Raw genomic sequence first — 25,583 nt, forward strand, 5'->3', positions numbered from 1 at the left:
GAGGGTAAGAAAGTCAAGCTAAATCCTCTCCCACCCAAGAACACGACTGGAAAGGAGTCCACCACAAAGAGTAGTGTGAGCGGCTCAAAGGAATTAAAGGAATCGAAGTCCAAGTTCAAGCCTCTCCATATTCAAAATGCCAAAGACTTTGAGCGAGAAACTGAGTAGGACTCGATGGTGTACGCCCTTGTGGCTAGGAAGAGTGCACCAGATGCTAGTGCAGAGTTACCCATTGCGGCCATTTCGGTAATGGATGAGTTTCATGATGTCTTTTTTAATGATTTATCGGATGAGCTTTCCCCTATGAGGGATATACAACGCGCTAATGATTTAGTCCCTGGGGTAACTCTACCAAACCTCCCTCATTACAGAATGAACCCAAAGGAGCATGCAGACTTGAAAAGGCAAGTTGATGAGCTCCTAGAAAAGGGTTTCATTCAAGAGAGCATGAGCCCATGTTCTTACACCTAAGAAGGATGACACATGGAGGATGTGTGTTGATAGTAGGGTCATTAACAAAATCACAATCAAGTATCAGTTTCTCATACCGTGTCTTGATGACATGTTGGATATGATGGCCAATGCTACTATCTTCTAGAAAATTGACCTCAAAAGTAGTTATCACCAAATCCGTGTACGCCCTGGCGACGAGTGGAAGACGGTCTTCAAGACGAAAGATGGGCTATACAAGTGGCTAGTCATGCCTTTTGGGCTAACTAATGCCCCAAGTACCTTCATGCGTGTGATGACCCAAGTGTTGAGGCCCTTCATGGGGAAGTTCCTAGTCGTCTACTTTGATGATATCCTGATTTATACCATGACCAAGGAACAACACCTCAACCATTCGAGGCAGGTTTGTGGGATCCTTAGAGCCGAAAATTTGTATGCCAACCTAAAGAAGTGTGCGTTTATGTCTAGTAGTGTTATCTTCTTAGGTTTTGTTGTATCAGTTAAGGGTGTGTCAGCGGATCCCAAGAAGGTCAAAGCCATTATCAATTAGCCTGAACCCCGCAATATTCACGAGGTGCGCAGCTTTCACGGCTTGGACACATTCTACAGGCGGTTCATTCGAGGCTTCAGTTCCATTATGGCTCCCGTCACGGATTGCATTTAAAAAAAAAAAAAAAAAAAAGAGTTTCAATGGACGAAGGCAGCCTCGAAGGCCTTCAACGAGATAAATGCTAAGATGACCGAGGCTCCAATCACACGACTTCCGGATTTTTTGAAAGTTTTTGAGGTCGCATACGACGCATCAGGAGTTGATATAGGAGTACTTAGTCAGGAAGGGCACCCTGTCGCCTTCTTTAGTGAAAAACTGAATGAAGTGAAACAAAAATACTCCATCTATGACAAATAATTCTATGTGGTAGTGTAATCGTTATGCCACTGGCGTCATTATCTATTGCCGCAAGAATTCGTCTTATTCTCGGATCACGATGCCTTGAGATACCTGAACTCTCAAAGAAATTAAACCTTAGGCATACCAAGTGGGTCCAGTTCCTTCAAGAGTATACTTTTGTGCTTAAGCACAAGGCCGGTATAAAGAATAAGCCTGTCGACACGTTGAGTCGTCAAGTCGCGTTACTCAATTCCATGAGTGTTTAAGTCACAGGGCTCAAGCATGTCAAAGAGGATTATTCTAAGTGCCCAGATTTTGGAGTTGTGTATGCATCGTTGTTAGAGAGTCCATCAGGAACTAGCAATGAGTATTTGATATGGGACGGATATTTATTTTGAGACTGACTGGTTGTGCATACCTTAGACCTCCCTCTGCGATTTTCTTGTCTGAGAGTTACATTCAGGAAGGCTCGTGGGTCATTTTGGCCAAGACAAGACCATTGTCCTAGTGGAGGATAGATTCTATTGGCCAATCCTCAAGCGAGACATGGCCAAAATTATAAGGCAATGTCGTACTTGTCAACTGGCAAAGCAGAAAAAGCAGAATACGGGTCTATACACGCCTTTGCCAGTTCCATTCACTCCTTGCAGGACATCAGTATGGACTTCGTGCTTGGACTCCCCAAGACTATTCGGAAACACGATTCCATATTTGTTGTCGTGGACCATTTTTCTAAAATGGCCCACTTCATCCCTTGTTTGAAGACCTCTAACGCATCTCACATTGCCAAGTTGTTCTTAAGTGAGGTTGTCAAACTTCATAGGTTACCCGAAACCAATGTCTGACCGTAACGTGCGATTCATAAGTTATTTTTGGAAGACACTATGGCATATGATGAGTACTAGGCTCCAATTTTCTTCTGCCTACCATCCTCAGACCGATGGTCAGACTGAGGTGGTCAATAAGAGCCTAGGAAATTTGCTCAGGTGTTTAGTGGGGGAGCATACCAGGACACAGGACACTGCACTACCTATCGCCGAGTTTGCATACAATAGTTCTGTCAATAAATCCACAGGTTTCAAGTCCTTTTGAAGTCGTTACTGGTTATAAACCGAGAAAGCCTATTGATCTTGTCCTATGTCCTTGTCCCATAGGCCATCAAAGTCTGCAGAGTCCTTTGCACATCAATTCATTCATTGCATCAAGAAATAAAGTGAAAGATCAATACTACTAATGAACATTACAAAATTTCTGCAAACCAACATAAACGATTCAAGGAATTCAATGTAGGGGACTCTGTGATGGTTCGCATCAGGCTAGAGCGGTACTCTCGGGGAGCCATTCGGAAATTACACGCACGTAGCGCTAGACCATTCAAAATTATAAAACAAAACGGTCCCAATGCGTACGTGGTAGATCTTCCACCTTCCATGGAAATTAGTTCCAAATTCAATGTAGAGGATCTAGTTGCATTTCAAGGGACCACTGATACATTGTCTCCAGACCTTTCCCTTGATCCATGGCCCCTTCCCGACCCATCTTCCCAGCCTCTACCTCCCATACCTACCCTTCCCACACCCAAAGAGGAGATAGAGAATATTCTAGACCATCAGATAGTATCGACGTTGGACGACGGCTTTCAAAAGTTCCTTGTCAAGTGGAAGTCACGCCCAGCTTCAGACAATACGTGACTCACTAAAGAAGAGCTTCAGAGACTGCTTCAGAGACTTGATGCAGACATCTTGGAGCGGTTTAGGAGTTTTGTTTCGCTAATGGCGAAACCTTCGCAACCGAGGAGAGTTGATGGGGACATCATGCGCGTGCCCCCCACCCTACGCACATATTCAAGGAGGAGGAGGGCTCCGCTTTCGATCTGGATCAACGACAACATTTTTTGAGGGCATCACAGTTAGGGGCTGTGCTATGGAGCATTGGAGTGGACCCGATCATCATATAGATTCTACCATCGGATCTCATAATTGTGGCCCACTACCTTAGATGATCTAAGATTTTGAGTTTTGATTATTCTCATTATTAGAAACATCATGAACGGCTTTGATTACGTAGATTAGTTATTATTTTATTTACTTCAACTTTAAGTATTAGTGCACACACATGGCACATGGGTAAAATTGTCTTTTGGGGTTTAGGGTTTTCTTATAAATAAGCAATCCCATGTAGGTATTTTCAATGAAGTTTATGAATAAAAAATCTGCGTTTTTCTTATCTATCTCTTTGGGTTGAAGAATTGAATTGGGTGCGAAACCCTCCCTTCCTCAAAGGGCTAACTACCGTGGTGCGAAGCCACAACCATCCCAAATCATCCCCACTTCTTAACCCACATCCATCATCTTCTATATCCCTCCGACCTTCGAATTGACCCGTTTTGTACCCAAGTTCTCTTCTACAACAGATTTTCAGATTCTGGCCCATGAGAGGGGCTGAAACTTCGGCGGAGCACCACGCACAAACCGTGCATCGGATCGACACGAAATTTGGCATGGAGGCAGTCCTACCCTGGACGATCTTAGCCTAGAGTCGTTTTCCGACTTTGTGGGCCCCACACACGTGCGAACAAGTGGTCACGCACATGCGCCCAGGGCCAGCTGCTGTCCACGCACATGGCTCATCTCGGGTTCTATTTTTCCTCTATTTTCCTCCTCTTTAGCCTTAAATCTAGGTCCTTAATCCTAAAGAATCATAAATCCCAATTATCCCCAATTTTGCAAACCCTAGACTTTATCCCGAATTGAAACATGGTGAATCTCTTGAATTGGGGAATAATCCTTTGCAAGAATGGATGAATCTTACACTCCTTTGGGCTTGTTTGGTTCATAAATTTATTTGATCTAGCTCTAAACTTGTGTAGGCTTGGACTCCCATAGATTCCCCTTTTTTAAATATTTGATCATATGTAGAATGTGGAATTTTGTGATTGTTTAAAATTGATATAATCTAAAACTTGAACTCTTGCATGTCATATTTAATTTCATATCCTGCATCAATTATAATAATGTATTTGTTTATGGTAACCTTCTTATCCATTCAACCCGTGCATCCATGATTGTATGTCTAGCTATAAGAACATGCTTGGTTAATAACATGCCTATAATTGCTTTGGATGTCTTTATGAGAGCACCTTGGTAAGCCATGTTTTACTTCTAGCACGTCATAGACTCATTGAGTTGTAGTTTGCTCGTACAGATAATTTACACCCTTTTCAGGATGTGTTTAGTAGCAGGGTGCATGCAGGAGCTGCTGGAGCTTGCTCTTGTTTCCTTCATTGTTGTTGAGTTGATTGTACTTCTTTATATATGATGGATGATGTATATGGCTATATTGGGTGATTGTCCTTGGAAGGATACATCCTCTCTTGGATGTATGCGTTGATACCATGTATATGATGTGTCACCGCCTAATCAAATCAACCGTTCAAAAAACAAATCCCCTCCACCATGAGCCAGGTTTGGTGTTCGGGAAGTTCACTAACCGTTCACAAAGTCTGGTAAGTGGCGAGGAAGTTGTTGCGACCTGAGTTTGGGACTTGGGAAGTAACAGTGCCCAGATTTTGAAAATGGGGCGTGACAACAAAATATGCCACCGGAATATATTCTCCCATGGGGGGTCATTTATGGTGTGAGTTGAGTGTTCCTCCACCCTTGCCCAATATGTTCACTTTGATACTCCCATACCCAATGGGGACACAAATCTTATAATCATTTGTCCTAGAGATGTTATGTGTCAGTTGATGTCATATTCTTTGAACAAACTCCATATTTCTTTAAGGAAGAAAAATCTTTATGGCTTAAAGAGAGCTTCATATCTACTCTTCCATTATACCTGATATTACAGTTGGAGTTGATCGGATGTTTGTGCAATGCGCAGATCAGCATTTGTAGGTTTACTCCAGACACTTCAAATGTGGAGATGGAGCATATATGAGTGTGGCTTTTACCGATCCTCCTAATCCGTCAAAAGATCATCATTCTTCTGAATCCTTGCCTACACCATTAGATGAAGGTAATTTAGCTATTGCTCTTCGTAAGGGTATCCGTTCATGTACTTAGCATCCTATTTTCAACTTTGTTTTGTTTAGCAGTTTATTTTCTTCATTTGACAATTTGTTGTCTCTATCATCTATCTATTTCTCATTCTTTTCAAGAGGCTCCGAGTTGTGATGGATGGAAACAAGCTATGGAAGAAGAGATTACTGCACCCCATCAAAATCAACCATGGATATTAGTTGAATTACCTACTAGAAAAGATGCACTTGGGTGCAGATGAATCTATATGGCAAAATATAATATTTTTGGTTCAGTGGATTGTTTAAAAGCCTGACTAGTTTCCAGAGGGTGTTCTCAGGCTCTTGAAGTCGACTATTTGAAGACCTTCTTACCAATGGTAAAGCTCCACTCAGTATGTGTGGTTGTTTCCATTGTTGCAAATTTAGATTGGCTATTGAATCAGTTTAATGTGAAGAATGCTTTTCTTCATGGAGATCTGGTTGAAGAAGTTTACATGGAGCAATCACCTGATGTTGTTGCTCAAGAGGAGTCAGATAAGGTATGTCATCTCAAGAAATTAATTTATGGGTTGAAACGGCCTCCAAAAGCTTGGTTCGACAAGTTCATTTGGTGGTATTCAAATTTGCAATCAAGCGTAGCCAAGACGACCACTTTGTTTTCGTAAGGCGAAGTAAGACAGGCACTATTATGTTGGTTGTATATATAGACATCTTATGACAGTGACAGTATAGATATTGACAAGTTAAAAAATTCCTATAACAATATTTCTATACGAAGGACTTGGGTCGTCTTTGGTACTTCTTGGGCATTGAGGTGGCCAAGTCTAAGGTGGGCATCAACTTATCAAATCGAAAATATGTGATGGATTTACTAGATGAGACAAGCCTTCTAGGAACCAAGCCTGTTGAAACTCCCATGAGACAAATTAAAAATCAGGGTAAGTGATTCGATGATCCAGGGAGATTTCATTGACTTGTTGGAAAATTGATTTATCTAACAATTATCTGACCTGATATTATATATCCTATCACATGGTTAGTCAATTTATGTAGGCTCCCTAGGTCTGTCATATGGAGGTTGTGCTTCGCATCCTCAGGTATTTAAAGGGAGCTCTTGGCCGTGGTATCCTTTACAAGCAAAATGGCCATCTTTGAGTGGAAGGATGTTCTGATGCAAATTAGATCAGTTCTCCATCTAACAGGCAATCTGGATCTGGCTATTGTATTTTTGTAGGTGGTAACCTTGTTACTTGGAAGATAACGAAGTAAAGTGTTGTGGCCTATTGAAGTGTTGAGGCAAAATATAGGATAATGAGTAATGACCCATGCAACATGGGAACTCATTTGGCTGAAGACTTTGATGCGTAAACTGGGTTTATAGTTGAGGTTCCCGTGAGATTGTATTGTGATAATCAAGCAATCTCTCATATTGCCAATAACCCAGTCTATCACGAGAGGATGAAGCACATCCAAGTCAACTGCCACTTCATCCAGGAGAGTTGCTAGTGAGGAAATTTGCAATATGTTCATCACGTGCGAAGATCAATTGACAGATATTGTCATGAAAGATCTGGGTCGTACTCAATTAGATCGTCTTTTTGTTAAGCTGGGCATTAATGAAATGTATGCTCCAGCGTGAGGGGGAGTTTTATTGGATACGGGCCGTATATTGCTTAGCTATGTTTAGGACATGATGTGTATTCTTCATTTGCTACTAATGACACTCATGTCATTACGAAAAACCATGTTAATAAACAAGAGGGGGGAGTGCGAACCCTAATCTCTCTTTTTCTCTTACTCCTTTCATTCTTTCTCCTCATTTCTTCTCTCTCTTTTATCAATCTTGCCCAAAAACAATGGACTGTTTCAAAAAAAAGTCGCCCACTGTCCACATTGATTGTACATCTGTTACTCAAATGATGAGCGGACCTGCCTGATATTCATATTTGGGCTAGCTCGTCTACGTGGCAGGGCAAATCAGATGCATGGCTTAGATGCCCCATACACATGTAGAGGTGTGTGACCTTAGAAAAACCATACTAGTCGGTAACAGGTAACTTAGTCAATGCATGTGAAAGATCAAAGGCTGAAATTTGGCAATAAGATAGTAACCGATAATAGCCCAATAAATCTGAGTAAGAATACCTGGCCCGTGAGAGACTTAATGAGCTCCTTTGCAACAGAACACTTAGAAGATTCCTCAGCAGCCGATGAAGCAGCTTGTTGGGCCTTCTTTTCTGATTTCTGCAGCTCCAAATCTTGAACTTCACACTTCTGTCTCAAACTTTTAACCTAGAGGATGCTCCATACAACAAGAATCAAATAATCTATTACCAATGGTACTGAAAGAATTATCCCATGATTCCCATCCTTAAACTATGATTTAATAGTAAGTGTTGACATACATTTAAGAGTAGCAAAAGGAAATGAGTTTTGTGACATACCTGGCTTTGCAACTTCTGGACTTCTTGGTTCAAAACTTCATTTGTTGTCTTGAGGCTGTCAATGACACTTCTAGAGAATACAGGAGTTGCAGAACGTGGAGGGCTTGGCCTCCTTGAGTATGGCGAAGTAGATCGTGAATGGACCGCTTGCTGTGGAGCAGGAGTTGGCACTGACGTAATGATTGGTTTTAGAGTGTGTTGAAGCATATTCAGGGAACTTGGAAAAGAAATATCTTTCAGTTGTAACAATGATGGAACTTGGGTGGCTCGAATTAGGGCAAGAGAGTCAGATTTTGTCCCTTGCTTAACCGACTTGACGTCAAGATACTTGACTGGTTGTATATTGGGAGACAATAGAATCCTCGAAGAGCTTATTTCTCCTCTGTCAAACCTCTCCCTGGTGTCGATTGAGCGACGAGGGGCCACTACATTCTTCCTATTAACAATAAGCGCAGCACTAACTTCTGATGCTTTAAGTTTTGCAAAGCAAGAATCGCATACACGATGTGGTTTGCCTGGAGTTGGAGCCAACGCGGCTCTCAGAACCTTTTTGGAACTGCAAGCATGACAGTGTACCAGTCCACAGTTGTAACAATTGTGCCGTTTTCGAGTAAAACCAAATGCCTGTCGACATCCCGAGCAGAGTGACTGGTCTGCACCAGAAACCCACTTATGAATGCATATGCTTGCTGTGAAATTTGAGCCACATGATATGCTTTTGACATGTCTATCTTTTAAAGATTCAACAAGAGTCGGTATTTTCCGGTCTTCAATGTCACCATGTCCCAATCTTCCATTGGCACCTTTACCCCAAGTAAATACTTCACTTCTTGATGTCAGGACAGCAACATGGTATGCTCCACAAGAAATCTCTTCAACTAATTCACCTACCAGTTTATCTTGTACTAAGCAAGGTATCCTACCATCAGCTAGTGGATTGCCCAGCTGGCCATAGACAGTACTTCCCATTGTAAAAACATGCCCTGACATTGTGAGAGCAACAGTAATAGTATGCCCACAGGCCAGCTGGTGGAAGTTGTAGTCGATAAGTGATGAGACACAAGTGGGCACCAACTGTGCTTTCTTGTTCCCATGACCCAAACGGTTTTTGTCTCCATCACCCCACGTGAACAATTTTCTAGATGAAATGTTCCCACCTTGCTGTCCCATAACCTCTACAATTGCGGCTGTATGCCATACTCCACATGCAACCTTAATAGTCTTTAATCCACTCAAAGACTCGACTTCCCTAGGGTAACCAACGCTTTCTCGATTGCCATGGCCCAAAACACCAAATGTTCCATCACCAAATGTAAACAATTTCCCACAAGAAGTTGCCAATGCTGAGTGCCATGTGCCGCATGCAACAGACAAAACCTGAAGACCCTCCAAAGGACCACAAACTCTTTTAGGCATCCAGTGGCTGACATCAGTGCCATGACCAAGAAGTCCGGCATTGTAAGTACCATCTCCCCAAGAAAATAGATCCCCAGACATAGATACAGCACACATATGATACTCACCACATGAAACAGAGTCCATGTTACAGACTGCCAAAGATTCAACAAGTCGAGGCTGACTAAAATCTGCATCAATTCCATGGCCAAGCCGCCCTCCAGATTCCTCACCCCAAGTAAACACCTCACCTTGCCTGGTAACAAGAGCAGCATGCCTAACCCCACAAGCAATTTGATGAACATCTAAAACCACATGCGACTCTAAGGGCTTAGGAAGTAGCACATCAGTTTTCGAAGTGAAAGAGTTTCCAGATCCATCTGCTAAACTCCCATCACACCAAACCTCTCCCCAGACATAAACATCACCTAAAGATTCACAGTCATCAGGTCCAGATCCGTAACTTGAACAACTAGGGGCACTTGAAACACTGATTCGAAAACCATCTCCAGTGCTTGTTCTTGGTGGTTGCATATTTGCACGGTCTGACGCCACATCTGACCTTACAAAATTCAAAGGAAGTTCACGAGGAAAAGAATCAGTAATTGACTTCGAGCTAAGACTACTTCTAGAACTAGTTGTAGCAAGCTCTAGCGTTGCACTAAAAGAATGACTGTCTTGAATGAAGTCTCCACAATCCTACAAAAAGCAGAAAAATTATGAGAACAAAACCTAGGAGTTTAATGAAATTCTGAAATGATTATCCACAAACATAAGAGATTAGATATAGTATCACACTTTATTATCATTACCAGGGAGAAATACAAAATTGTGCTTAAAAGTGACATGTCGCTTATAAATTGTTGGAAGAGAACATCACTTGGGAGTGATTTACCTTTCCCATGCCATTTAAAAAAATATATAAAAAAAAAAAAATCTTTTCTGTTTTACCTTTGATATAAGATGGCTATACAAGTTCATTTATAAGACTCGCATACATGTGCACAGGGTCCTATTTACACGCCACTACATGTGCCCGTGTGGCATACCAGAGTAACACCCAAGCCATCCATCAAATAGTTAATGACCATCTAGATGAATTGGCCCAATAATCAGGCTGTTCCATTCCTTCAGGTCGCAGTATTAGAAATAGGCTCATTGCCAAGAAAAATTTTGCCAAATTTTTTTCAGCCAGCCATTTGTTACATAAGTTGTGGCCAACCGCCAACCTGACTCACTTGATTTTTTAGCCAAGGCATATTCACAGCAGGACGCAGCTGATTGATGGGACGGATAGGATATTGTACGTGGGTGCAATGATGGTACAAATGGTGGGGTGTGGATGGCTACTTTGTAGACATATGGGCTTAGCAACTGCTTTGGTCGACCGAGCCTCTTCAAATTGAGAAATTATAGATAAGTTGCTAGTATGCATATGTTTTCAATACTGAAAATGGGGCCCACTTCTCATTGATCTGGATGATTCATTTATTGTTTCCCACCATGGATGGAATGAATATGCCAGAAATAATTCATTGATGGGAAAATCTTAACATTTCAATTTCTGGCCTACAGATAGGCGGTCAAGAAGTGAAATATCAAGTGAAATCCTTTGTTGGTTGCTAGGTCCCAAATCTGAGATAGTTTGAGGACATATTCCATCAATGATGGGATTATATAGAACAACGGTCAAGATTATGGAACCATAGCCCGATTGTGAGAATGAGAAATCCATGTGTAATTGTGTATACCATACAAACTAGGAAACCTCTCAATTTTTCTCCCTTGCTAATTGCACTCACTTGAGTGCACTCTGAAAGTGCATGCAAGGAAAACATGTACCATCATTGCGCAATATTGGGGATTGCTCTTCAGATTGAATCTATTCTATGACTGAAAACTCAAAAAATCTTACTGAACTTGACATAGTCAAGTGAACTCGATCAAACTTCATCAAGACTTGAAAAACATGATTTGGTCAGGACTCAGTCAACACTCAATTGACCTAGTCAACTTGTCTCAACAAAACTTGCAGAAAAAAATAGACTCAACTCAACAAGCAATGTTTATAATGTTAAATTACCTAGTCTCGGTGTTCAGGACTCGAAAAAACTCAATCGAGTGGCTCAACTTGATGGATTTTTTAGTCGATTTTTGAGGTTTCAAATGATGAATATAGTAATTAGCTCCAAAGTGCTAAAGACTAACTCTTTGAACAATGAACACATGTAATTTTGATCATTATGAATCCACAGGTGAGTGCACCCATGCTTTGTATTTAATAGTTCTCTTATATGCATAATGTATTCATAGACACATATGCCCAAAATATATGTGCATATGCAGAAACTACCTACTACAATTCAAATTAAAAAAGATAGAAGGAACCATCCAATTTAATGAAAATTATCTCAGAATGAAAAGCATTGTACTACTTGGAAAAATTACATGAGACCCCATAAAGCATGAAGAGTAATAAACTAAGAAAAGAATAAGACACTCTAAAAGGCATGTATGGACTTAAACTCACAAATGAACCATCGATCCTAGAATATCTGCGTTGGCCTGTAGAGATCAATGCCTTAAGGCCTGCTAACCACACCTCCACCTCAGCTTTGTCCTTGCAAATCTACAGAGTACACCAAAGGTAATCATACTTATAAAATTTTCACTTCCAATATTAAAACATGAAGAAGAATAGAAATGCATAAAACTTCACTAACCAGATCAAGAGTGCGTTCCCCATTGTTATAGAGAAGAGAAAATGACAAATAGTCCTTTTCAGGGCGTAAGTATCTCCTGAAAACAGCCTGCAGAGAACCAGCAACCAAGTAACAGAGAACATTTCCCATTATTGTCAAAGAAATTTCAAGTGAACAGGAAACAAAAAGACATTGTCGAGTAAGGAACCGGATGAAATCATATGCAATCAATGAGGTTAAACTCACAGTTCTCTGTCCAGGGATAATCTTTGAGACAGAAGCTAACTTCAGATTCCTTTCTTCTCCGCGTGAATACCAAATCAGTGTTGTGTGATCCTGTGGATAGAATAATAAATTAACAACGGATCTGACGCAAGCTAAGTAGAGACATAGAAACATCCTCTTCTTCTTCTTCTTTTTTTTCCATTTTTGCACAAGTTTTGCTGAATCTTAGGAAGTACAAATATTGTTGGGCACAATTGGTATATTAACCATCAATTTACAAGACCCCTTGAAGCCTGAAGGAGAACTGACATTACCTTCAACTGAATGATGGAAGCATTCCCACATCATTATTTATAGAATAAATAGATTTTTTTTATGGCATAAAACCGAACCATGAAATGCCTGTCAAGAGAACTATATCAAATTGGAACCTGATCATTGAGATTGGTTAACAAATCACACAAGTTGAATACCTAAACGAGGGAGATCCATAGAGCCACTAATAGAGGGAGGGAGGAAGAGATCATTGGGATTGGTTAACAAATCATGCTAATTGAATACCTTGACGAGGGAGATCCACTAATGTAGAGAGAGAGAGAGGGAGGGAGGGAGGGAGGGAGGGAGAGAGAGAGAGAGAGAGAGAGAGAGAGAGAGAGAGAGAGAGAGCATCTCTTACTCAAGGACTCAAGGATAATGATGAGGACATCACATCACGTACACCTTTGCGTACATATCAGAGGAGGAGGCGGCCCGCCCCGATTTCTCTGTGGCTACTGGCTACGCGAGTATCCTTGTTAAAGACCCCATGTGCATATGTGAGCATCTAGAAGACCCCACACTGGGAAGATACACATGGGCTACTTTGGGGAGCAATTTGGACCGTTGGAGTTGAGGGATGTGATGATCGGGCCATTGGATCACATGAATTATATGATCGGGCCATTGATCATGGACCATTCTTGTCATCATAGGACATATTTATGTTTTAGGATTAAGTTTATGATTGATTTATGCTTTGAACACTTTATGAGTGGTTTTATTTGATTTTTCATTAGATAAGGATTATTTTGGTCAAAAGTCATTAAATATGATCTATTTTGTAATTTTGAAAGTTCTTGAGACTATATAAAGAGGGGGGGGGACCTCTCGAGGGTGGATTTTCCCTCTAAAAAAAACAAAGTCTCTCTGTTTCTTTTTCTTCATGCGATGTGAAGACTTATTCCATGCAATTTGGAATGAAGATCTTTATCCTTAATTTCATCTTTTTCTCAAAACTTTCCTAACGCTAGCTTCACCCACACCCAAATTTAGTAAACCTTAGGTAGTATTAGACATTCCTCTTTACATTAGGCCTAACCCTATGCTATTTGGATGTTCCTACATCCATTAGGTCCTAGTTTCTCATGTTTAATGGTGTTGTAGGATGATGATTGGCATCTTAGGCTTAAACTATGCATGATTTCTTCTTAGAATCTTGAAATTTGTGATGATCGTAGCAAGATTTATAGTTTTCTTTAATTAATTTAAATTTGCTGATTGATCTCTCACATTATTTGAGTTCATGCATTGGTCCTACATCAAATAAACGGTAAAAACATTACCCATCTCTTATTCAAGGATTCAAGGATAAACTGTAAAAACATTGATAACACCCACTGCCACATGAATAAAGTCTAACAATAATGCACAAAAATACTAACTACATCACTAGGACTAACATACTCAACGAGAATTTCTCAGGTGACGGATATGAGCGTCCATCTCAAAAAACCAAGAGAGAGAGAGAGAGAGAGAGAGAGAGATGGGAAAAGGAAAATAGAAAGAGATTGAATTAGGCCTAGATGCCCCTCCCTTTTAAGTTAAAAAGCAAATATCTCTCACTAATTTATAATATGACATGTGCATCTTAAGTGTATCTAATAGACTTAAGTAAAGGACATGTGGATTATAAATTGGAAAAATATGGATTAAATCTGGAATATTCTAAACATTCCAAATATGCATTCATTTATAAATTAGAATATGTTTATGGTGGTATAACAGTCCACTCTTTGGTGAGAAGTTGTATCGGACCGTCTAATGATTTTATGAACCAAACAACTTGGAATTAATTGCAAACCTTTTATATTTAGTTTTCTAACTATATAATATCTATATAAATTTATTATAATGAATGTAATACCAAAACATCTTATATTTTCAAGTTTTCCGTTTACTTATAGTACTAGTGCATTGCATACTTCGTGACTCACATGCATTTTATTTCAATATATAGAGTATGGGGACTTTTGTATCTTATTATGTAATTCATATACCTAACAATTTGATATCATTTTTCCCATAAATCTTTTTTAAAAAAATTAAATTAAATTAAGGTAAATAGTGTTGTCGATTTGGGGCTAGTTCGGGGACCATTTGATGCCCCAAACTAACCTCAAATTAATGTAATCTATTGGCACTTATCCCACTAATAGATTGGTGGACATTTATTCGACAATGAAAAATGAAAAAAATTAAATGGTCTTATTTCAAAAAACAATTGGAAAAAAAAAAGGTAAATCCAGATCTCAGGTGGACCACTAGTGGACCAGGCGAGCCACCTCGATGTATTTGTATATCAATGCCATCAATCTGTTTTGCCAACTCATTTTAAGGCACGGTCCAAAAATTCAGGTAGATCTAAATCTTCGATGGACCACCAGTGAGTATTCCTTTAAAAGTGGGGCCCACCTCAATGCATTTGTTGTATATCCATGTGGGCCATCCTTTCTGCCAACTTATTTTAGGGCCTGGTCCAAAAAATGAGGCTGATCCAAATCTTAGGTGAACCACAAAATAAAGATTTAATTCCCCCCGTTAAAAATTTCTTAAGACATTTTTTTTTTTTTTAATCAAGCTACTATTTGTGTTATCCCTTCATCAAGGTCAAAGTTTATGTGACCTTATCAATAGGTTCGATGGAAAATAAACATTATAGTGGACGGCATGGATATACTACAGAAATTAAGGTGGGCCCATGTAATAAAATAGTGCAAGTGCACTGTTCAGCGTGCACCGCAGAACGCATTTAAAAAAAAAAACTAAGTGCGTGGCTATGAAATAGCCACGTAATCCATTCCGTTTTCGATACCGAAATGAAAAAGAAGAGAGAGAGAGAGAGAGAGAGAGAGAGAGAGAGAGAGGGAAACCGAAAAGAAAAGAGGGAAAGGAGAGAGAGACAGAGAGAGAGAGAGAGAGAGAGAGAGAGAGAGAAGAAGAAGAAGAAGAAGAAGAAGAAGAATCGGAGGAGGAGGAGAAGGAGAAGAAGGAGGAGAAGAAAAAAAGAAAAAAAAGGTATGTTTTTTTTTTCCTATTTTCTTTAGGCCCGTAATAGCCGTTACGGGCCTGTAACAACCGTTACGGTCACAGAATCGGGGTTGTGCCCATTTCGACCCCGTATCGCATAACGGTGTCGGCCGTTACCGTTACGTATCAACCGATATGGCCGTATCATAACGGATACGAGACGCCCTGCTCAGGTATCATTGCCAACCACGTCTCATTCTCTCATGTCCTCGATTATTGATTCGGGCGTTGCAAATCACATGACTAGTCAGATTGGCAATTTCCTCTCTTACTACCCTTCATCTCAGCGCATACGCTTTGCCGATGGGTCATTCTCCAATGTCTTTGGGCATGGATCCTATTGCTTATCCTCTATGTTTACATTATCTTTTGTCCTTCACATTCTGACATTTCCAACTAATTTACTTTCGGTTAGTGTGTTAACCAAACAACTATATTGCTCTTCTTTCCTACGCATTGTATTGTACAGGATTTGCGGACACGGTGAAAGATTGGTGATGGACGTGATTGTGATAGATCGTACATGCTTGATGTGAGGCAACAATTTTCTCTTCTAGTTGATGCATCATCAATAAACGAGAGTGAACGTCATCGCCTTTGGCATTCTCATTTAAGTCATATTTTAGTCCATTCTCTTCATTTATTATTTCCTAATAAAATAAGAAGCTTTACGCCTATTTAGTGTAAGGCATGTGCTTTCTCAAAGCGCACTTATACATCTTATCTTTCAAGTGACCATAGGTCATCTTTTCCCTTTCAGTTAATTCATTCAAATGTTTGGGGTTTGGCGATGATCATTTCTTTTTTCTTTCTCTTTTTTTTCGTAGCTAATTTTTCTCGGATCACATGGATATATTTGATAAAAAGTTTACCTGAAGCACTTGCAACAATTCAAATGTTTTATCAATATGTTCAAAATTAGTTCCACACTTAAATAAAAACCTCTCATTCTAACAATGTAAAAGAATATGTGGGTAGTGATGTCCAAACCTTCTTTTCTAAGTTTGGTTCTAAATTTCAAACCTCTTGGCCTTATACACCTCAGCCATGGTATCCCAAATCGGTTACGTATCGGCCGTAACGGCCGATACGTAACGGTAACGGTGGGACCCGTTACGCGATACGGGGTCGAAACGGCCGTTATGGAATTCTGTGACCGTAACGGCCGTTACGGGGCCGTTACGGGCCATAACGGCCGTTACAGACCCGTAACGGCTGTTACGGGCCCTGAAAAAAAAAAAAAAACAAAAAACAAAAAAAAAAACCTTACCTTTTTTTTTCCTTTCTTTTCTTCTTCTTCTTCTCTTTCTTCTTCTTCTTCTTCTTCTTCTTCTCGAGCAGCTGCGGCTGCGGCTGCTTCCTGTTCTTCTTCTTCTTCTTCTTCCTCTCTCTCTCACTCTCTCTCTGTCTCTCTCTCAATCTCTTCTTTCCCGTTTCCCTCTTTTTTTCTTTTCTTTCTTTCCCTCTTTTTTTCTTTTCGTTTCCCTCTCTCTCCGTTTTTTTTTTTTTTTTTTGCCGCAGCTGACTGCGGTACGTGTCACGCAAAGACGAGCGCTGACACTCCTCGAGCTCCGAGTTGTACGAACGGTTCAAAGGAGATCAAAGTTATATGGGCTCCACGGTGATGTATTTATTACATCTACACCGTTCACCTATTTTCAGAGATCATTTTAGAGCACCAGCCAAAAAATGAATTATATCCAGAGATCATCTGGACCACACCAAAAATAGCAGCAGGGATAATGATTTTCACGGTTAAATAATTTGTGCACGTAACGTTTATTTTCCATCCAATCATATCAGACCCGAGTGGGCCTCACCATAATGTATATATTTTATCCATATCATCCATCCATTTTGCAACGACATTTTAAGTCAGGATTCAAAAAATTAATAATATCCAAATCTCAGGTGGACCACACCATAGAAAATAGTGGTTATAGAATGCTCACCATTAAAAATTTCCTAAAGTCCACTGTAATGTTTATTTTCAATCTAACCTGTTAATTGGGTCACATTGACGTGGATGAAGGGAAAACACCCATGTCAGCTTGGTCTAAAACTTTTCTAGCCCTCAATAAATTTTTAATGGTGAACGTTTAATTATTATTCTTTCTTACGGTGTAATCCACCCAAGCTTTGGATGTGCCTCATTTTTGGGCTCATGCCCCAAAATTATTTGGCAAAATGGATGAATGGTGTAGATATAACACATTCATCACGGATGAGGCCCAAAAAACTTTGACACGTGTGCTGCACTTTACATCCGAGTCCCTCCTAATTCAAACCTTAAAAAATTGTACACGAGACATATTAACTTGAAATTTGACAATTAAATTATGGACTGCAATTGCTAACTCACAATGCCAAAATCAAATTATTTGAATAGTTTTAATTGTTAATTTGTGAACTTTTATTTTTTAAAATAGGGCCTTTTGATTTTTTTTTTTTTTTTTTTATGACTCACTATCCAATAAATGTCCACCAATTTATAAGTGGGATAATGACAATAAATGGCATGAATTTGAGGCTGATTTGGAGAATAAATTGGTCCTCCAAGTCAGCCCCAAATTAGCAACGCCATCTACCTGAATTTAATTTTATTTTTTTAAAGAACTATTGGGAGAAATGATATCAAGATGTTAAGTATATAAATTACATATTTAAAAAATTAAATATATGAATTTTGTAGTCAAATTCAAGTTACCTGGTTAAAAAATTAATCAGACAGTCCGATACAACTTCTCACCAAAGAGTGGACCGTTACACCACCATAAACATGTTCCAATTTATAAATGAATGCATATTTGGAATGCTTAGAATATTCTGGATTTAATCCATATTTTTTCATATTTTTTTGGCAAAAAAAAAAAATTGCGCCGTTACGGGCCGTTACGCCCCCGTATCGCTGTTACGCCCCCGTATCCGTATCGGTTTCGGAGGGCACCGTTACGCCAACCGATACCGATACGGGACACCTTGACCTCAGCAAAATGAGGTTGTTGAACGCAAAAACCATCATCTCCTTGACATTACCCTCTGCATTTTGAGTGAAATGATGGTTCCTAAAGCCTATTGGTATGAGGTTGTCATCACTGTAACATACTTGATAAACAGGATGCCATCCATGTCCTCGGCAAAACGTTCTCCATTGCAGTTGTTATGGCCCACTAAGCCAGTATTTCACCTTCCACCAAAAGTCTTTGGATGCCTTTGTTTTGTTCACAATATGGATCCTTCTCGTGATAAGTTAGACCATTGATCGGTTCAGTGTGTTTTTTAGGATATTCCTCCACGTAGAAAGGATGCAAGTATTACTGTCCAACCACTCAATGAAAATATATCTTGAAGGATGTAACCTTCTTTGAGGATACCTCATACTTCTTGTCTCACGGACCCCCTTGAGATGCTCCACCTCTCCCCGTTATTGATGTTGATCCTCCTATGGAGCATATGCAATCTAACACTCACCACCATCTGACTGCTCAAATCTAGATCTATAGGTCCTACTCATGACCTTCCCATTGCCCTCCAAAAGGCCAAACGTGTGGTCGTTCCACCTGCTCAGTATCACTCCACTGTGCATCCCATTGGTAATGTTGTCGCTTATTTTAACGTTTCTCCTACTTTTACATCTTTTCTTTTTTGCATTATCTCCTGTTTCTATTCCTACAAAAGTGGATGAAGCTTTGAAGGATCCTCAATGGAAGGCGGCTATGATTGATGAGATGGACGCCCTTGAGCGTCAAGGAACCTGGGAATTAGTTGATTTGCCTGTAGGTCGTCACATTGTTGGTTGCAAGTAGGTATACACTCTAAAGTACAATCCGAATGGTTCCATTGCTCGCTACAAAGCGTGCCTCATTGCCAAAGGCTTTACTTAGAGATTTGGCATCGATTATATGGATGCCTTCTCACCAGTGGCTAAACTAAACTCTACACGAGTTTTCTTTCAATTGCCACTCATCATCATTGGCCTCTTCATCAGTTAGACATCAAAATTGCATTTCTCCATGGTGCCTTGCAAGAAGAAATATATATGAGCCTTCCTCCTGGGTTTCACCATTTAATGTCTCCAAGCAAAGTGTGTCACTTGAAAAATGCCTTATATGGCTTGAAGCAATCTCCTCAAGCATGGTTTAAGCGCTTTAGTACTACCATTTAGCACGCAGGCTTTACGTAGTGTTCGTCTGATCATTTTGTCTTAGTCAAGTGATCTGACTCCTTGATTACTATATTAGTTGTCTACGTAGATGATATTGTTATTACAGGCAATGATGTCATTGCCCAGCTTAAAGAATTCTTAGTGCGCCATTTTGAATCCAAAGACCTTGGCCTTCTTAGATACTTCCTTAGTATTAAGGTGGCCCGTTCAAAAAGAGGAATCTTCATCTCCCAACAAAGTATGTCCTTGATCTTCTTCAGTCCACAAGGTTGCTTGGATCACAACCTATCGATACACCTATTGAGGAAAATCATCATCTTTTTACTATGGAGTCTCCCTCTCTTGATGATCTGGAATTATATCGACATCTTGTTATAAAACACATTTATTTGTTGATTACTCGACCTAATGTCGCTTATGTCGTGGGTGTCTTAAGTCAGTTTCTGAAGGCCCCCTCTGTCAACATCACCTTACTGATGTCTTTCGCATTCTTTGACATCTCAAAGCTGCACCGAAGCAGGGCATTTTATATTCCGACCACGGCCACCTTCATGTTAACGCCTACTGTGACTCTGACTGGGTCCGGTTGTCTGATGACCACAGAGGTCTACCACTGGCTTTTTGTACGTTTGTTGGTGGAAATTTGGGCATTTTGTATTCCGACCACGGCCAGCTTCATGTTAGTGCCTACTATGACTCTGACTGGGTTGGGTTGTCTGATGACCGTAGAGGTCTACCACTGGCTTTTTGTACGTTTGTTGGTGGAAATTTGGTGAGCTGGAAAAGTAGGAAGCAGTTTGTTGTGGCTCGTTCTTCTGCTGAAGCTAAATATCAATCCATGGGACACGTGACAAGTGAGGTTATTTGGTTGCTCTTCTTCACGAGCTTTGTTCTCCTGACCACTCTCTAACTCCACTCTTTTGTGATAATCAAGCCACCATTCACACTGCCTCTAATCCCATATTCCATGAACGTACCAAACATATTGAGGTTGATTGTCACTTTGTATGAGAAAAGTTGCGAGCCGGTATAATTCACATTTCACACCCCATATCTCTCCTTCAAGAACCAACTGGCTGATGTGTTTACCAAAGCCATTTCCGCAATTTGATTGTCTTTTATTATTTCCAAGCTGGGCATTCATGATATCTATGCACCAGCTTGAAGGGGGAGTGTTAGAGTGGATGGGCGATATCTGTTGAGTGGACCTTAAACTTGCATTGTTTTCTTATTTTCTAAAATATTATAAATAAAGGAAAGGAGAGGAAATCCCTAATTTCCAGTTTTTAACAAAAACAGTTCCAAATTCCAACAAATCACGCATGCAATGAGTGTTTAATGTAATTCTCTAGAGACATTTGAGTTAGTGGTGCTGATACCTGTTAGGTCAGAGATGACACAAATGTGAAGTTAACTTTTATGTACTTTATTTAATTTTCTAAAGATTAAAAGAGTTCATATTCTACACAATATTAACCAACAAGAGTTAACAGATGTATTGCCTATACTTTTTTGCACACACGTACATCTGTCTATATCAGCAATCTCCACATTCTTTGGACCATCATGTCAGAGACCCCATGTGAGGTCAACAGGATTTCATTATCTCAAAAGTGACATGGGCCAAAAAACTGAAAAACGTTACATGATGCATAATAACTAAATTATATTAATTCAAAAGGGAAGGTAATAGCTCACAGTAGAAATTCTGAATGGGCAAAATTTAGGCTTCCCTTTCCGGCTGTACTTGATTAACTGAGTACCTTTCTTCAAAGCAACAAGTGCCTTCAAGAGAATGAAAGAGAAGAAAAAAAAATTAGCAAAAGAAAAGCATCCAAAAAGCATAATAATTAATTTCTAATTAGAGTCTAAAAGAAAACTACCACAATGCAAAAGGAAATATTTTATGCATCAGGAACTCGGTATCATTTTTCATATTTTCTACAAATGGTGAAATAGATTGAGTTGATATTGAATAATGCTAATCAGTTTAGTGTATCAAATACTATATTAAAATACCAAAAGAGCGACTGTGAAGTTGATGTGATGCAGAACAGGGACAACTTTATTTGTGACCTCATTGAAGTATGCCCCTGCCTATAGAAAGGGACAGCTTAGGCAGTATGAATGCTAGACATTTTCCAGAATTTGCTCGATGACATTGGAGGATTTCTGTAGATGGCAATGAGCCCACTGATAAGAGGACGCATGTGTTTTTACCATTTCCTTTCTATCTGTGTGTATATTTTTTAGTCTCAAGGGCACTTGTACTTTGTCTGATGCAGGACATGGAAAATTAAATATGATATGCAAGATTGCAGGCTTAGATCACACCAATTCAGAAACAATCACACAACTTCCACATCCCACATGAAAATCCAAACATTCAATTAAAGGGGAATCTATGCTGGTCCAAGCCGACACAGGCTAGGACTGGACCAATAAAATTATAAACCAAACAATGTCAAAGGGAAATAAAATCAACTACTCATGCATAAAAATCAGTCCCTAATCCAAGGGATTCCCTAATTTCAATTCAAGGAACCCTAAGGTGATAAAAAGGGGCAAATCAATTAGGGATCATGTAATATATGGTTAGGATTCATGAAAAAACGGCTATGAGAGGATAAAAGAAGATAAAAACCTGAACCAAAAGATGATCCCGCGTGTGGACAGCAACAATGGTCCAGATGGACGTGTGTGTGATCCCGGCCGCACGTGTGTGGGGCCCACTATTCAGAAAAAGGCCACCTTGGCCCTGGTCGGCCAGGAATGGACTCCAAAACCTCCAAATTTCAGCTCGATCCGATGTACGGTTTGTGCGTGGTGCTCCGCCGAAGTTTCAGCCCTCCTGTAAGTCTGGAAACCTGCTTCAATGAAGAAATCTGATGCAACAAAAGGACAAATTCGAAGTATGGATGGTGGGGGAAGATAAAAAAAAATGATGGAAGATGGGGGTGAATTGGGATCGATGTGGCTTCGCACCACGGTAGTTAGCCCTTCGAAAAGGGAGGGCTTCACACCCACTTTTGAATTCTTCCACAACTCACGAAGAGAGCAGAAAAATAAAGCAGGAATTTTTTTATTAACTTCAATCAATGAAAAGAACTACAAGGGGTGTCTATTTATAGGGAGAACCCTATACCCAAAAACTCGCACCATGTGCGACACCTATTACTTGACGATGAAGTAAACTAAAATAAAAACTAAACGAGGAAATCTAAAGCGTTCACGATGTTCTAAATAATAACAATAAGCAAAACCTAAAATATAAAACCAATCTGACGAGTGGGCCACGATCATGAGATCCCATGGTGGGCTTTTCTTGACTATCGGGCCACTTTTCTGAACCAAAACTTGACTTCTAGGTAGGAGGCTCTCCCTGGACGTTGTCATCGAGGCAGATCGATGGTGGGGTCCTCCATCTACGTACGTACGTGCGTAAGGGGGGCGGCGTCAGTGCGCGTGTGCGCGTGATGTCCCCATCAATTCTCCCCGGCTGCAAAGATTTCGCCACTGGAGAAATAAAACTCCTGAAACGCTTCAGGATGTCAGGATCAAGTCTCTGAAGCTCCTCCTCAGTGAGCCACGTGCTGCCTGAAGCTGGGTGTAACTTCCATTTAACCACGTACTTCTGAAACCCGCCGTCCGATGTTGAAACTATCTGATAGTCCTGGATATCCTCTATTTCCTTTTTGGGTGTGTGAAGGTTAGGTATGGGAGATAGAGGCTGGGAAAATGAGTCGGGAATGATAGGTATGAGAGGTAGAGGCTGAGAAGATGGGTCGGGATGGGTAAGTATGGGAGGTAGAGGCTGGGAACATAGGTTGGGACGGGTAAGTATGGGACGTAGAGGCTGGAAAAATGGGTTGGGAAGGATAGATATGGGAGGTAGAGGCTGGGAAAATGGGTTGGGACGGGTAGGTATGGGACGTAGAGGCTGGAAAAATAGGTCGAGAATGGTAGGTATGGGAGGTAGAGGCTGGGAAGAAAGGTTAGGAAAAGTAGATATGGGAGGTAGAGGTTGGGAAAATGGGTTGGGAATGGGCCATGGTTTAAGGGATAAATATGAGGAATCAGGATGGGTGGGCGAAGGGCCGGATAAAGTATCAGTGGTCCTCTGAAAAGTAACTAAATCCTCCACATCGGATGTGAAACTAATTCCCATGGAAGGTGGAAGATCTATCTCATACACATTGAGACCGTTTCGTTTTATAATTTTGACGGGTCCAGCGCTACACGCGTGTAACTTACGAACGGCCCTCGAAGGATACCGCTCGGGCCTGATGCAGACCATCACAGAGTCCCCAATATTGAATCCTTTGAAACATTTATACTGGTCTGTATAAAATGTGCAATGTTCATTATTAGTCATGATCTTCTGCCTGATTTCTTGATGCCATGAATGAATGTGATGCGCAAAGACTCTGCAGACTTTGACGGCTATGGGATCGTGACATAGGGACAAGATCAATAAGTTTCCTAGGTTTATAATCAGTAACGACTTCACAAGGACTTAGACCTGTGGACCTATCGACAAACTTATTCAACGTGAACTCGGTTGTAGGTATTATGATGTCCCATATTCTGGTGTGCTCTATATCCTTCCTAGGGGACTCATCCGGTAGATCATCAAGAAAGATATCACGTAACTCATCCATTACCGGAATGGCCTCAGTGGGTAACTCTACACTAGCCGCTGGTGCACTCTCTCCAGCCACAAGGCTACACGTGTTGTACCCCTCAAAATAGTGGTCTTTATATCTCTCATGGGGTGGGTGTCTGGGTGCACACCCATAATTGATTCCTTGACCAACTCCATTCATTGGTGTATCCTCCAGGCCACCTGCTTGAGATTGGACATCTACTCCAATGGTGGGGTTTGTCTTAGCGATGGTCTTTAGTCGGGTAATGCGTACATCAAGCTGTTCACAGCATTGGTCCATTTCCAAGCGCTTAATCATAGACTCCAACGTCTGAGATATCTTGTTTAGTGACTCTTGCAATTGTTCCATGTTTAGTGTAGGGTGCAAACCGAAACCGCGACCCGTACGTGTGGGCATACACTGACTTGCTCAACCTAAAGACCTTCTATGACAACTATATGCGTCTAAAAACTAAATGACCCTACGAGACTCTATATGAAGGAGACTACACACTGTTACTAAAATTCAGCTATATATGATGGACTGAATGCATGAAGGACTCAAACAAACTAAACCCTAAATATGTGGTGAATTCCCCTATAAGAACCCTAGGCTCTAATACCAAATTTGATGCAGGACATGGAAAATTAAATATGATATGCAAGATTGCAGGCTTAGATCACACCAATTCAGAAACAATCACACAACTTCCACATCCCACATGAAAATCCAAACATTCAATTAAAGGGGAATCTATGCTGGTCCAAGCCGACACAGGCTAGGACTGGACCAATAAAATTATAAACCAAACAATGTCAAAGGGAAATAAAATCAACTACTCATGCATAAAAATCAGTCCCTAATCCAAGGGATTCCCTAATTTCAATTCAAGGAACCCTAAGGTGATAAAAAGGGGCAAATCAATTAGGGATCATGTAATATAGGGTTATGATTCATGAAAAAACGGCTATGAGAGGATAAAAGAAGATAAAAACCTGAGCCAAAAGATGATCCCGCGTGTGGACAACAACAATAGCTAGACGGACGTGCGTGTGATCTCGGCCGCACGTGTGTGGGGCCCACTATTCAGAAAAAGGCCACCTTGGCCCTGGTCGGCCAGGAATGGACTCCAAAACCTCCAAATTTCAGCTCGATCCGATGTACGGTTTGTGCGTGGTGCTCCGCCGAAGTTTCAGCTCGCCTGCGGGCCGAAATCTGGAAACCTGCTTCAATGAAGAAATCTGATGCAACAAAAGGACAAATTCGAAGTATGGATGGTGGGGGAAGATAAAAAAAAA

The 25,583-nt window shown here is 40.5% G+C and overlaps 1 protein-coding gene across 3 annotated transcripts in view; it reads right to left on the reverse strand.

Moving 5' to 3' along the window:
• LOC131245884 (PH, RCC1 and FYVE domains-containing protein 1-like) overlaps window positions 1-25,583 on the reverse strand; it is a 61,327-nt gene that overhangs the window by 21,760 nt on the left and 13,984 nt on the right. For all 3 annotated transcript variants that reach the window (XM_058245633.1, XM_058245634.1, XM_058245635.1), the window contains exons 2-7: window positions 21,338-21,424; window positions 12,151-12,240; window positions 11,926-12,012; window positions 11,733-11,831; window positions 7,808-9,901; window positions 7,509-7,655 (exon numbers count right to left, since the gene is read on the reverse strand). In XM_058245633.1, coding sequence (XP_058101616.1) covers window positions 7,509-7,655; window positions 7,808-9,901; window positions 11,733-11,831; window positions 11,926-12,012; window positions 12,151-12,240; window positions 21,338-21,424 — 2,604 coding nt within the window. The remainder of the gene's footprint in view (window positions 1-7,508; window positions 7,656-7,807; window positions 9,902-11,732; window positions 11,832-11,925; window positions 12,013-12,150; window positions 12,241-21,337; window positions 21,425-25,583) is intronic.

Source organism: Magnolia sinica, chromosome 5, assembly GCF_029962835.1.
Source record: "Magnolia sinica isolate HGM2019 chromosome 5, MsV1, whole genome shotgun sequence".
NCBI lineage: Eukaryota > Viridiplantae > Streptophyta > Magnoliopsida > Magnoliales > Magnoliaceae > Magnolia > Magnolia sinica.